The sequence below is a fragment of the Solenopsis invicta genome, chromosome 7 (assembly GCF_016802725.1).
Source record: "Solenopsis invicta isolate M01_SB chromosome 7, UNIL_Sinv_3.0, whole genome shotgun sequence".
NCBI classification, from domain to species: domain Eukaryota; kingdom Metazoa; phylum Arthropoda; class Insecta; order Hymenoptera; family Formicidae; genus Solenopsis; species Solenopsis invicta.
Window position 1 is genome coordinate 9,663,095 of NC_052670.1, and position 14,166 is coordinate 9,677,260.

Genomic DNA, 14,166 nt, shown 5'->3' on the forward strand with positions numbered 1-14,166 from the left:
AAGTACGTCTGGCGCGGCACCGTGGTAGACACAACGATCTGAGCTATTGCACGGTTCACGTTGCTCTATTATTGACTCGCTTTACTCATAAATATCAAACATGTCTGGACGTGGCAAAGGTGGAAAGGCTAAGGGAAAGGCGAAGTCCCGTTCCAATCGTGCTGGATTGCAATTCCCCGTTGGACGTATCCATAGACTTTTGCGAAAGGGAAATTATGCCGAGCGCGTCGGTGCCGGCGCTCCGGTCTATCTTGCTGCAGTAATGGAATATCTCGCTGCAGAAGTATTGGAATTGGCGGGAAATGCTGCCCGTGACAATAAGAAGACCAGAATTATTCCCAGGCACTTACAGCTAGCCATTCGCAATGACGAGGAATTGAACAAATTGCTCTCAGGTGTTACCATCGCCCAGGGTGGTGTACTACCGAACATCCAAGCAGTTCTATTACCCAAGAAGACTGAAAAGAAAGCTTAACTACAGAACATCAAAAAACGGCCCTTTTTAGGGCCACCAATTTCTTCATACGAAGAATATCTCGTTTGCAATTATATTTTGCTATTATTTTTTATACGTAGTAAACGTAGCCTATATTAAAATGTTCACAATTTTGTAATATCCTTATTTGATCTTTTAATTTATAACTACTAACAATTATATTACTACAAATAGAAATGAAAAATTTTACAAGAATAGACTCCTGAATCTAATATTACAGCAAGTGCAATTAAATTTTAGAACATACATATACTATTAACATCATACAATATTAGACTAAACTGTTAAATTAATGCCATTAGTTTCTATTTTTACATTTGCGTTGGTACGAAAACGAAACATTGGATTAAAAAAATACATTTTGTGATAAAAATCATTTTAAGTTATAAAAAATACGTCTGAACTCTAAAGCTGAGTATACACTTAATGTCCTTAATAAATAAACAAATGCGAACGTTCTTATTCAACATATACCCCAAACAATAGAGACGTTTAATCCATGAACTAGATTTTCTCGTGAGGCAAAATCTCAATCAAAATTCGTGTCTTTTCAGTCTTGGAAATAGATATAAAACATTATTCGATGAAGTAATTGTTATTTAAAAAAAAGATTAAAGAAATAACTAAAATTATTGAATACTCTATAACGAATTTATTACTAACAGTGATTTCGAAAGAATTTCTTTAATATCTTGTAATTTGAAATCTTGTATTTTCGTTTTTAGAAAAGAACTTTACCCGCATAACCAATGGCAATTTTGTATAAAATTATGTATAATCTTTAAAATTTTAAATTAAATTTTAGAACAAAAAGTATGAAGATTTTTATTAATAGCATCATCACAAACATCAAATTGGTTATAATGCTACTGTTTGTTTTAAATTTGACACAATTTCTTATACATAATTTAACGTACGACATTTGTTAGTTATCGTTGATAGAAAAATATAAGTAATTGAATGAAAGTTAAAGATAAAATAACAAGTTAAAAATGATTGATTCAAACCAAGTGTATTAATACGAAGAACTTGAAATTAAAACTAATGAGAACACGGCGATTATTAGTGCGCAAAATTAAATTGCAAACTATTTCAAGTTTATTCAATATAAATATAATTGGTAAAAAATATTTTTTTATTCTTTTATATTTTCAGCGCAACATATTACAAAATTCCGTATAATTATAGAAACATCATCAGTCCAATGGTTAAGTCACTAACTGATTGTCCAATATAACACTCTTTAATTATAACGCGTAATGGCAGACACATTGTTGGACTCGAATTATACTTGTATTGAATAAATTTTGAAACTGTTTACAACATTAATAACCGCACTGTACACTTTCATCAACCTTGTTTAATTTCTGTTGTGTTCAAAATTTACTTTTTAAAAAAGTAAAACAAATTAACTTTATATCAACTTTATACAGGTAGCGATCGTTTGGAATAATGCGTAAAATTCACGGCGGTTGATCACTTTCGCTTATCTAAACTGCTCCGTTTTTACCCTTCTGGATAAGATCTAACATAGCAAGTGCCGCATTGTCTGAGATTTTGGATAGCTTGTCACTTTAGCTTCAATGTCTCCAATATCTTGAAAAGAGTTGTATAACTTATCTGACATATTTGTCAACAACGCTGTACGTGTAAGTCCCGGGCACATGATAAGAATCCGCACTCCGTATTTATCGTACATAGGTGCCGGAGACTGACTAAATGCCAGGAGGCATATTGAAGCGCAATACATTGGGAGAAAATAAAATGGTTGCAATCCAATTATTGATGAAATGTTTACGATTACGCCACCCTTGCCGCTTTTATGCTTCGCCATATAGTCGAACGCCAATATGAAGCCGTGAATTAGTGCCTTGACATTAAGATCGAATTGTTGCTTCCAGCAACTATCGTCCATTATACCTACGATAACCATACTATTATTAAAATAAAGAACAAATCTAAAAATAGGGCTATATTTCTACATGTTTCCAGTTTGTGACTTTCAAGAGGCTGCGCATTATGAAATTTTCTTGTACTGCATATCACACTCAGACCCAGACCTAATATGTATAAAAGATTTACAAAATATTTATAATAATTATTTGAATATTTTACAAATGTTTATGAAAATATTTTACAAATATTTTTTGTGCTCTATTTAAACAAAAAATAAAAATTTATTATTAATATATTGTAACAAAAAAAATTTTTTTAATTTTTAAAATATATATAAAATACTACTTTAAATATTAATTTTTTACTTATATAAATGTTATATAAAATGTGTAGTATTATTTTAATAACGTACTATACTAATTATATTTTAATAACATGTTAAAAGTTAAATGACTTTCCTTCGTGCACATAAAATATCTATAAAATTTTTATATAATATGTAAAAAAATAAATAGTAATACTTCTAAATATTTATAAATATTAATATAAATTGTTTTACATATTATAAATAGTAATATTTATAAATATTTAGTATAAATATTATGTGCTGAAAAATGAGATACTGTGCAGTTTTTTGATAGTTTGAAAGTTGTTCAATTGCATTAGAACAAATTCATAACTTTTAAGTCCGAAATAAAATTGAACTAAAAATTAATTTCATTTGAATAAACTTAATAAAAAATATTAAAAAGTATAAATAACAAAAGACATTGCATTGCATTTTAAAATTTGATTGTTTCTGTAAAATTTTGCATATTAAAATGACATTTAGATATTGGAATGCTAATTAGAAAAAAATTTTCTGTAATTGTTAAAATAAAGAATAAAATTAAATTTTGAAAAATTAATGAATCTAAAGAACAGCTATTTGAAAAAAAATTTCCAATAAAAGACATATACTTACGTAAAAAATCCGATAGAGTTAGATAAAAAAAGAAAATATATATAATCCTGTCCCGTATTTTTAGTGCATAAATATCAAATTTATTATTGTTTTTTTATGATATTTCATTAATTTTCAGATTGAATTAAATAACTCAACAAGTTGTATAAAAAAACATATACACTCAGATTAGTTGAGATCGAATTGTTTAAGTTAAGATATTCTTAAGGGTCTAGTCTAGTGTTCGGGCTTCAAAAAATCGCTTTTTTTTTCTTACATTTTTCGAAAGTACAAACTCTTGAGAGTATCCTGTAAAAATTTCAGACCGAAATTCGAAATATTTAGGAAGTTACAGGTCAAAAACGTGAGCGCCCGAAGACCGCCCGCTGCGAACGGCGCGCGACGCGGCAGCTGCACCGCGGCAATCTTACCCGTCCATTCTTGTCTCGACAGGCAAAAAAAAAAAAAAAAAAAAACGAAGTCTTTGAGGAAACCGAAGGATTGTTGTACGCACCAGGCATAGCGGATTAATGTGAGTATAATTTTTTTATAAGAAAGATGTAATCAAAACTTCTCACGCGATTTCTCAAAACAACGTTTTTGTAAGCGGCGCAGATGATTTAAAAAAATCTATCCAACCGATTGCTTCAAATTTTTAATATGTTATTCTACACAACAATGGCTATCGCCGGTAGTAAAATTACTTATTTTTAATAATAAATTTCTATTTTTTTAACCGATTTTCTATGGAAAAAAGTCATGATTTTTTACACTTTTTTTTTATAAGTAGCCATTTGTTATTTATTAATAAAAATGTTTAATTTTACTACGGGCGATAGCCAATAGCCTACAGAACAAGAATCAATTTGATTTTTTTGTTTCAGATAAGCACAACTGGAGATTTTACCTGCGCCAGCGACCTGCATCAATTTAAAGCCGCCAAATTTAATTATTAATAAAATATACTAATTACACAAAAAATCAGAAAAAAAAATTATTTTAGTATCTTAATATTATAATAAATACGTGTGCGAAAAGCGGACTTGATTGTATTTTATTTTGTTGTAAAAAAAAAATCATAAAATAAGCTTCCGAAATAAACCCGAACACTAGACTAGACCCTTAAGAAAATGATAAGAATAGGTAACTTCTGTATCGTAGCTGAAATATAAGTCCAATTAAAACGATAACTTTATTATAAAATTAAATAAAACGTCAATAAAGTTTAACTTTATTTCATTTCTATTTAAATTGATTCTATTTTTAATCATTTTTTAATCTTTCTTTCCTTTGTAAATAGGTATAATCATCGTAAATGTAGCGGCATTATTGATAATAATATCAAGTCCTTCGAACTTATCGACGATCCACTCGAATGCTTTCTTCAAATCGTCAACCTTTGTCACATCGCAGGCAACGAAGATAGCACGACCCTTCCCAAATTCATTTTTCAAAGTAGCCGCCGTCTTCTGGCCGTTCGACATTGGCAAGTCGACTACGGCAATACTTTTTGCATTATTGTGAAGCAGTATTTCAGCGTACTTGTAACCTAATCCAGAACCTAGTCTAGTAATCATTACAGTTTTATTTTGTACGTTGTACATTATGTCGATTTCTCCAAGCCTTCAGTGAGACATGAAATGCTTCCGCAAAGTGATATTCTTTACTCTTTACTAGTGATGTCTTAATAGTTACTGTCTGTAGAAAAGGAACACCAAGTGTAATATTACTTCTTATCGTTCCTCCACTCGCCGTCAGTCACTGATTCGTCAGTGTATTTGTTAATGGAAAATTTTTTTTCAAAATAATACGAGCGTAACAAGCCACACTGCAAAATACACTGCAATTTTTTTTTATATAAACTACTCTACACATTAAATGATACATTTTGACTTTTCACGAAGTCATCTTCAATGCATAGAATAATGTATAAATTTGAACGGTCCTTAAACTCGTCTCTTCCCTTTCTCAACTCTTCCCTTATATCATGTAGCTTATACTACTCGTATTACCTTGAAACTTGATTTAAAATTTTTAAAGCTAAAAATACTATTGTTCTTAGTTTCTTTCGTTATCTCAAAAGTAATTTTAGAACCACGATACATAGACAACTAAATCACAGTAGCTATAAGTGGCGGAACAAAATTAACAATGTACTTAATTTATTAAGGGGAGATAGGGTTTTGCACTTTCAAAAAATCAATTTTTTTGTCTTTTCTTGTAGTTAAACATTACAAGAATATATTCCCAAAATTTCAAGTTGATCCGAGCAAAATTCTCAAAGTTATTAAGTAGTTAGTCTCCACTCATTCAAACTGTAGTTCCGACAGCTGCGGACGCTCAGAACGGCCCCTCGTAGCGATGAGCAGGTATACAGTTTATTTACTTGGGGATCATTCTCGACCTTCTGACAGTATTGTTACACAGGCCCGGTTTTTCGCGCATGCGCGTCAAATAAGGACACGAGCGTCAGTTAGTTGTGGAACGTTCGATCGTGCGCTTGTTTTCAGTGATTTAATAATTTTGTAAAGATCTTTTCTATTAAACAATGCCGAGAATATCTAAGGTTTCGAGAAATGGTCAAAGAAATAGTAGAACTTTTTTGTGTAGGTCAAAAAAAAGACCAAATCCAAGTAAACAAAAAAAAGATGAAACTAGTACGTCGAGTGCATCATAAAAAAAAAACGTTGAAAAACATTATTAAATTGTAGATTTTTTGCTTGTTTTCTCGACAATTTCAACGTTAGTGAAATGTGTTCAGTGTGATGGTTCAGTTCAGTTTAAAAGTTGCAAAAAAGAAGGTCTTGGTTTTGAAATTCAGATTAAATGTGCTAAATGTAATCCACGCTATATACCGTCGAGTGACAAAACTGGTCATCGCTATGAAATCAACACTCGATTCGTTTTTGTAATGCGTGCATTAGGCTTAGGTTTAGCAGGCTGTAATAAGTTTTGCGGCCTCATGGATATTGTAAGTGATTTTGTATCAAAAACGTCTTATTTGGAAATAATGAAAATGATTTGCTCCAGCGTAGAAACGACTGCTAAAAATTTTCTCCTTTCCGCCGCAAACGAAGAAAAGCAAAAAACACGTGAAAACTCGGAGTCTGACACTGTTTCTGGCGATGGCACGTGGCATAAGCAAGGCTACAGCTTTTTCTTTGGCGTCGCTTCATTAATTGGTTATTGGACTGGAAAAGTGATTGATATTTTCATAAGTAGTTTACATTGTCAACTTTGAAAAATTATGGGAAAAAAATGAAGACTGCTGAATTTGAAGAGTGGTACTCACAACACGTTGCTAATGATGAATGTGATGCCAATCATACTGGACTATCAGGTAACATGGAAGTAAACGCAGTAATTGAAACGTTTCGCCGCTCAGAAGAAAATTATGGAACAAAAATTAACAATTATATCGAAGACGGCGATAGCAAAACTTACGGCAATTTAGTGCAAGCGAAACTTTACGGTAAGAACTTCACTATAAATAAAAAAAATGTGTAGGCCATGTACAGAAACGAATGGGAAAACGTTTACGTGATTTGGTAAATACGACTACTGAAGATGTAGCCGTGAAGACAGGAAAAAATGCAGGTAGAACGCGGCGAAGTAAAATACTTGGCGGTAAAGGAAAACTTACTGGAAAAGTAATCGATAATTTGAGTCGATACTACGGAGCAGCAATAAGGCATAATTGTGATTTGGTCGAGAAAATGAAAAATGCGATCTGGGCCACGTACTACCACCAGCAGTTAACAGACGATAATCCTCAACACGATATGTGCATGAGCGGTGAAAATTCGTGGTGTCCTTATCAAAAAGCTCTGGCCATAACAGGAGTGGAGAATTTCCAGCACAATTACACTCCACTTCCAGAAAATGTCATCCAAGCTATAAAACCAATTTATGAAGATTTGAGCAAGGACGAACTTCTGGAAAGATGTCTTGGAGGTTTTACCCAAAATGCAAACGAAAGTTTGAACCAACTTATTTGGAGAATCGCAAAAAAATTATCTGGCAGCAAACAAATTGTTGAATTTGCAGCCTATGTAGCTGCATGCACTTTCAACGAAAGTGTTGGTGCTTTCCTCATCTTTCTTTCTGATATGAACGTCAGCTTTGGGCCGAGCGCTCACGAATACGCAAGATTGGAGGACAGCTGTCGCATGAACAGGGTCGATATACGAGCTGAGCAGCACAGCAAAGAAGCCAGAATAAAGAAAGACTCGAAAAAAAAGAGGCTGAGGACATCGAAGCTGCTGCAAGGATTGTACTCTATGGAGCTGGAATCGATGATTCAGTGTAAGTTGAAAAAAAATTTTTTTTTCTTCACTTTTTTAGCTTCTAAAACTTTGAACACGTTTTTTTCAAAACCACTTTATCAAAGTCCGTGTTCACTCCCATTTTAAAACTACTCGACCGATTTATTTCAAATTTGGTACACACTTTCTGCATATAAAATACCTCCTCCCAACGATGAGTTTTAGAATTTTTTTTTTATTTAGGGGGTTTTTTATTTACAAAATGGCGGAATTTTTTGTGAAAAATAGCACTTTTCACTTTAAATGGTCGCCAAAAATTTTAAAATAAAAAAATAATAATCTAAGACCGTTGGGGGAGGATTTATTAATACTTAAACTAAATTCAAATAGTTTTTGATTTCAGATAATTTTCAGCTAAGATACAGTGAACACCGCAAATCGTCTTTTTCCAAAGGCGCTCTGGGAAAAGTTCTGTCACCGGCTTGTTTGTGAATATTTTTGCATCAAAATTGTACAGAATATTCTTAAAACCATACTTAATAATGTACAAAAGGTTTTAATAAATTTACTTAAACCATTTTTCTAAAAAAAATTCGTAAAAAAAGTGTATTTTTTCACGCTAAAAACCCTATTCCCCTCCTTAAGAGTGATATGTAATGCCAATTAAGAGCTAAACACGAGATCTTCTAGTGTGAAATCATGTATTCTTTCTCAAGAATTTTTTTACAAATGTTTTGGTCTCTGATTCGAACTATCTTCAATGTGACAAAGTAAAATCTATGAATCAAATGTAAAAAATCGGTCAAAATGTTATTGTATTGAGTGTCGCATTACGTACAAAAATCTTGCTTGTAAGACATTCTCCTCTCACGGTCTTAGTCTATCATGAACATGCTCATTATTGTAATAATTTACGTTTTGGAAAACACTAGATCTTACTTAATTTATGATGTTTATATTGTCTTTTTAAAAGTAATGTCTTTTTAAAAGGTACAAGCGCTTTTTTATCAGAATTCATATTGTAAATAAATTTGTAACTTTTAAAAGAAATTTTTAGTTTAAACTGCTTTCAAAGCTGTTTTTATGAATTTTTTCTAGAAAATTTAAAATTAAATTTAAAAAAAATAGTATTTAGGTTTTACTAAGTATTTACGCATCTATTATTCTAAGAAAAATTTAAGAAAAAAAAATTGTAGTAGATACTCAATCGTCGTCCATATATTTAAACGCTATGAAAAAATATGGATTTTGAATTTAATCTACTTTCTCGCGATGTTTACAATCAATCAGTTTACAATGAACAGTCCTTAGAAAAACAATTTCATTTTTGCACAATATTCAAAATATTCTATTTGCTACTTGATACCGTTTTGACTTGATAAATACACATTTATTTTTAAAAATAAAATAGGAAAGGCTCTAAAAAAGTAAATCAAGTTAGGAATAAATTCCGTGAGAACCAACACAAGATGTTTGTAATGAGAATTAACGTAATTGACAAACAATTATTAGACGTTTCGATCCTCTGGTTTGGATCATCCTCACTTGTCAGTGTAAACTTATTATTCTACATGCGATGGTAATCAGGCTTGTAACTCAGGTACAAAATAATTGATAGCCGAAAATAATGCAGTACAATTGCAGTCAGTGTGATACACTATTTTCGACTATCAATTTTTGTACTTGAAATTTTTGTACTACATAAGCCTGATTATCATTGCATGTGAAATAATAAGTTTACACTAAAAATTATCCAAACCAGATGATTGAAACATCTAATAATTGTTTGTCAATTACATTAATTCTCACACGAACATCTTGTGTTGGCTCTCACGGCATTTATTCATAGTTACATTTATTTTTGTATAATACTTTTATGTAACATTTTTACGTGCATTTTTAAGTAGATATATTCAAATTATGTATTTAAAAGACTTTATATAACTCTTACAAAATTCTTATAATTTTTTAAAATCAATACCTAGAAACAAATAAATGAGCGACTAATACACATCAATATAGTTTACGTTTTGACATTTACAAAATATTTAGTCTTGACACTTTATTATATTTTGAAAAATATAAACATATATGTATATAAAAACAATATTTATATTACTAAAATAAAATAAAATGTTATAAACGTAGTCAAAAGATCTGTTTGAAATGTTTGCGTATCTCTAAACAAATAAAACAAAAAATTGGCTCAATTTTAGAAAAATCAAGATACGTGAAAACGAAATACGCTTCGAGTTCATATCTGGATGTAACTTTCGCGATCGGTTTTAATTTGAATTATATTTTGTGAATTGAATATGGCCTATATCTGAATTTAAAGAAATGTCAATTCAATGTTATTACAAAATATAATAAACACACATTATTGACAGCATAAACAAGTTCTTTAACGTTTTAAAAATCTAATAATTAATATATATTTTTAATAAATAAGACAAGATATGCAAATCAATTAACGTTAAAAATCAATATATTGCATCAATAGAGGACAGAATTTTTAATTTATTAGGTGTGGAAAAAAGTTCTGAGCTTTAAATTTTATATAACCAAAACAACAATTTAAATCGACCCCCTAGACGCCCTCAAAAGATTTAAACGGATGATTTACAAGCATTGCCGGATATAAACTCTGCGCAAACTGAAAGGGAGCTTGCAGAACAGCTTGGTGTTACGCGGCAAGTCATTTACATACAATGAGAACAATTCAGAAGAAAGGCAGATGAGTTTTGCATCAACGTCCGAAGACAAAAAAAAATTACGGCGTGACACTGCATTCACTTTGATTTCAAAGTTGCGGAAAAAGGATGCTACCAACAACAATTGACCAATTTGAATGAGGCATTAGAAGAAAAGCCGTTTACTGGCCAAGAAAGTCGTAAAGTAATTCTGCTTCACGACAATGCCCGACCACATGTTGCGAAAATGACTTCAAGACCATATCTTTGCGTTAAGTTGGGACAGATCTCTCCGATTCAAACTGCCTAGAACCTTATATAAATTAGGAGTACCTAAGAAAGTTTAGTAAAATCAGCCTAGCTTTGTGATTCAAAAAGTCTATCGAGTGGAATCATGAAATATCACGTATTATTATTGATATTCACCATTGTGTATCAAGGAGTAACAGATAACAGCAATGCATTTTGTTGAATTTTTCATATAAATATATCATACTATAAAATATTAAATCAGTATACTATATTAAATCATTTTTTATATAACAATATAAATTAGTTAAAATTGTATCGCTAAAAATATGCAAGGTAAATTAATTGTTCACCGTTTTGAAACAGTGAAACACTTTGAAATTTATATAGTTGTTTAAATGTCTTTTAAACGATTAAAAATTTTAACATTTGTCCATTAAGATATAAAAGCAAAATATTCTAAGCAAGATAATTTACGTCAAAAGAAACTTTGTTTGAATTTATGCATGTACTTACGGGATATCAAGAATATTCTTATATTAAATGACATATTCTTTTAATAAATAAGTATTGTATAAATCACATAACATTATAAACAGAATATTATAAATGTGAAATGCATATGTATTTTTGATAAATCAAATGAAAAAAAACCCCAACAGATAAGTGATTAATTACGCATATGAATATAATTAATTCTCGCGACCGTACTGATAAAGATCAGAATAGCCACTAAAAATACAGAAATACCTTTAAGAATTTAATAAAAAGGGTGGTGCAATAAATTTTGCTTTTCATTTTCAAAGAAAATGAACATTATTAATATAAAATTAATACAGATATGTAATATAGGTTTTCCTCGAAGGAACCAAGTTTACCAATATGTCTCCAATCACTTGAAAGAATAGCCTCGCAGAGAAATTTATCATAGAACATCAACATCAATAGAACATCCTTCGATCAATCATCGAATTACTTCCAAAACATAAGCTTACCAATACTAATGGTAAATATCATAACAAAGGTTGGGCTAATTTCGAGCTTGTTTTTTCCTTACCTCACTATTTCGCGTGCATTCCAAATTAATTGATATTTGGATTGTGCGCGAGAGTTAGTAAAGAAAATATCGCTATGCTAAAAATCAAAATGTGTAATTTGTACTTGTGAGCTCTGTCATAAAGAATAAAAGTAACATGTTTGATATCTCGTTGACACAATATAATGTATCACTATTTTGAAAATCACGTAGCAGCTCGAATCGAAATTTTACTTCTATTTTCAATCTTAATTAGATCTTTTGAGTTTTTACTTTGTATTTCAAAATGATAATTATCGGAAAATTTTACACTTTGAGAGATTTTTTCGACTTCTTAAAATCTTTTAAGACTTTCCACAAAAACCATAGTCAATAAAAGAGGTTTAAAAGAGATCGAATTGAGGTCGAAAGTAGAAGTAAAATTTCGACTTGGGTGTATATTTACGTTCAAGCACGAACGTAAATCAATGTATCAATATTAATATAAAAGTCACTTAAAATATGAACGTTTAATTGTAGATAAGCATGTGAAGAATCGACAAACCGTCATAATGCGTGCAGCGTGAGCATATGATAAACACATATTCCCGAGGATTCAACACCGATTTATGATAGATCAGTTTATTTACATAGCCTTGCAAATAAACCTTCTATAAGAATGGATTCTTCGAATCTGGAGAAACCAATGTCGAACAATAATAATGACTATCGTAGAAAAGACCAAGGTGTACGCGGTTCTTTTACGATAATTACCAAAGGAAAACAATTTTGAATTGGATGTCCAATTTAGTAAAAGTATTGTCAGGACAATTTCCATATTCTGAACAGACACAGCAAATCAAACAGATACATGTCGACCATAAGTCAAAGGAATATCATCGATCGTCTTGCATGAATTATATCAATCCATAATGAAGATAAGTAACATTACAAGTACGACAATAAATCAAAAGAGTACAGGCATAATAATCGGTATAACGATCGGTATAGAGCGATAGGGGGAAATACAGGGGAATCGCAGGCTGCGTACCAAGACAACAAGCCTTTGAAGATAAAGATTTTAGTATTAATATAATTTGTTTTGGGTTTTTAGAATTTTTCTATTTTTGTCTGATTGATATAAATTTAATTGGTTATTACGATGGAAACAATAGAATTTTTTGTGTAAATATTTTTCAACTAAATCTCAAATTAAATTTGATGAATAAAATTTAATACTATTTTATATTAAAAATAGAATATTTGTCAAATATTATATATATAAAAGTATTCCTTTCTGCAGTGTAAAATAAAAATATATATTACACTCGGACTATGATACAAGATATTTTATATAATATCTATTGTATAATATTTCTTAAAAAAAGAGAAAAAACTTTTATGTATAATCAATAAAATATTACGTCTGTTACAGGAAATCACAAATATGAACATGATAAACATAGCTAACCTAAGACAGCACTAAGACAACCCAAAACAGAACCAAATCAAGATCAAATCATTTTTTTTTTTGTTGTTTCTTTACCCCCAGAGACTAATGTGATTGTGCTACCAACAATACATTACTACCCCACTCCATTATAGAAATAACAACGAACTATCGGAAACTCAAGAGATTGTCAATATACAATCTGCAAGAAACATTTTGCCACGTCAAAGTATTTTTGCAAATTCTTTCAGCTCATCTGAGTTTAATCATCCGAATTATGATTACTTTATTTTTTAAATTACACATAATGGTGAGATTCGAATAGTATTAATAAGAACGGTTGTTTAAAGGGATATAATATTTACTGTGTTCTTGTACTTTAGAGGAAGAGGTGTGCTACATTCGCGAAGTTACATTATTTAACTTTTGGTTTTTTGTTATAAAAAATTCTATAAATATTACAAAGAACGAGATACTTAATAGTCGTGATTGCAAGTGTATAGCGTAGACGCGAGCGTTGGTGGGGTCCAGGGGCATGAGGGAGTGGCGGTGCCAACATAGGCCCGGTTTTTCATTATCCGGTTAACTTGTGGTTAAACTTAACCTGTTGTTTTATCCAATGAGCTTCACTCATGATGATGCTATAGGTGAAGCTCATTGGTTGAAACATCAGGTTAAGTTTAACTACAAGTTAACCAGATAATGAAAAACCGGGCCATAGACGTATAATACAGACTGCACGTTCCCTATTCTGCCTATGTTAAAAAAATGTTCTCATGTTAGAAAGAGACAACTGATGTTGAAAGAGAGAGACAGAGAAAGAGAGAAAGAACAAGAGAGAGAGAGAGAGAGAGAAAGTTACTATTTAAAACATGCTGTCTCTTTCTAAAGTGAAGACAACTTTTCAGCCAAACGCGCAGTTTATATATTTGTTATTTTAAAAAAGTTTAGAGCTTACGTGGGTTTAGAGAAAAATACTGTTGTGTTTTATGTCTAATAAAATACTTGGCTAATTGTATGATCTAATCTTTTTTTGGAATAGTTTTATATACTTGGCGTACATTTTTTCTTTTTTTTTAAAAAAAGATTTTTGTAGGGATCTCACTACTTTTTGGTACTCTTTTAATTGAAAAATGTTTTTACTTTTAAGAAGATTTTA

General features: G+C 30.7%; 2 protein-coding genes and 1 pseudogene across 3 annotated transcripts; 2 read left to right on the forward strand and 1 right to left on the reverse strand.

The window, feature by feature from the left end:
• The first annotated feature begins 15 nt into the window (after positions 1 to 15).
• LOC105198242 (histone H2A) lies at positions 16 to 512 on the forward strand. The gene has a single exon (XM_011164896.3). The coding sequence runs from the start codon at positions 101 to 103 to the stop codon at positions 473 to 475; it is 375 nt and encodes a 124-aa protein (XP_011163198.1). The 5' UTR covers positions 16 to 100; the 3' UTR covers positions 476 to 512.
• A 1,409-nt stretch (positions 513 to 1,921) lies between these two features.
• On the reverse strand, positions 1,922 to 5,200 carry LOC105198241 (annotated as a pseudogene).
• Positions 5,201 to 5,328: 128 nt separating this feature from the next.
• LOC105198260 lies at positions 5,329 to 8,534 on the forward strand. 2 transcript variants are annotated; one of them, XM_026137185.2, is made up of 2 exons: positions 5,329 to 7,640; positions 8,004 to 8,534. In XM_026137185.2, exons 1-2 carry the CDS (start codon positions 6,860 to 6,862, stop codon positions 8,090 to 8,092), a joined length of 870 nt encoding a protein of 289 aa, XP_025992970.1. In that variant the 5' UTR covers positions 5,329 to 6,859; the 3' UTR covers positions 8,093 to 8,534. The 2 variants fall into 2 exon arrangements, with proteins under 2 accessions (XP_025992970.1, XP_039308094.1); XM_039452160.1 differs by having other exon boundaries at positions 5,330 to 7,640; positions 7,991 to 8,081.
• Positions 8,535 to 14,166: the final 5,632 nt, after the last annotated feature.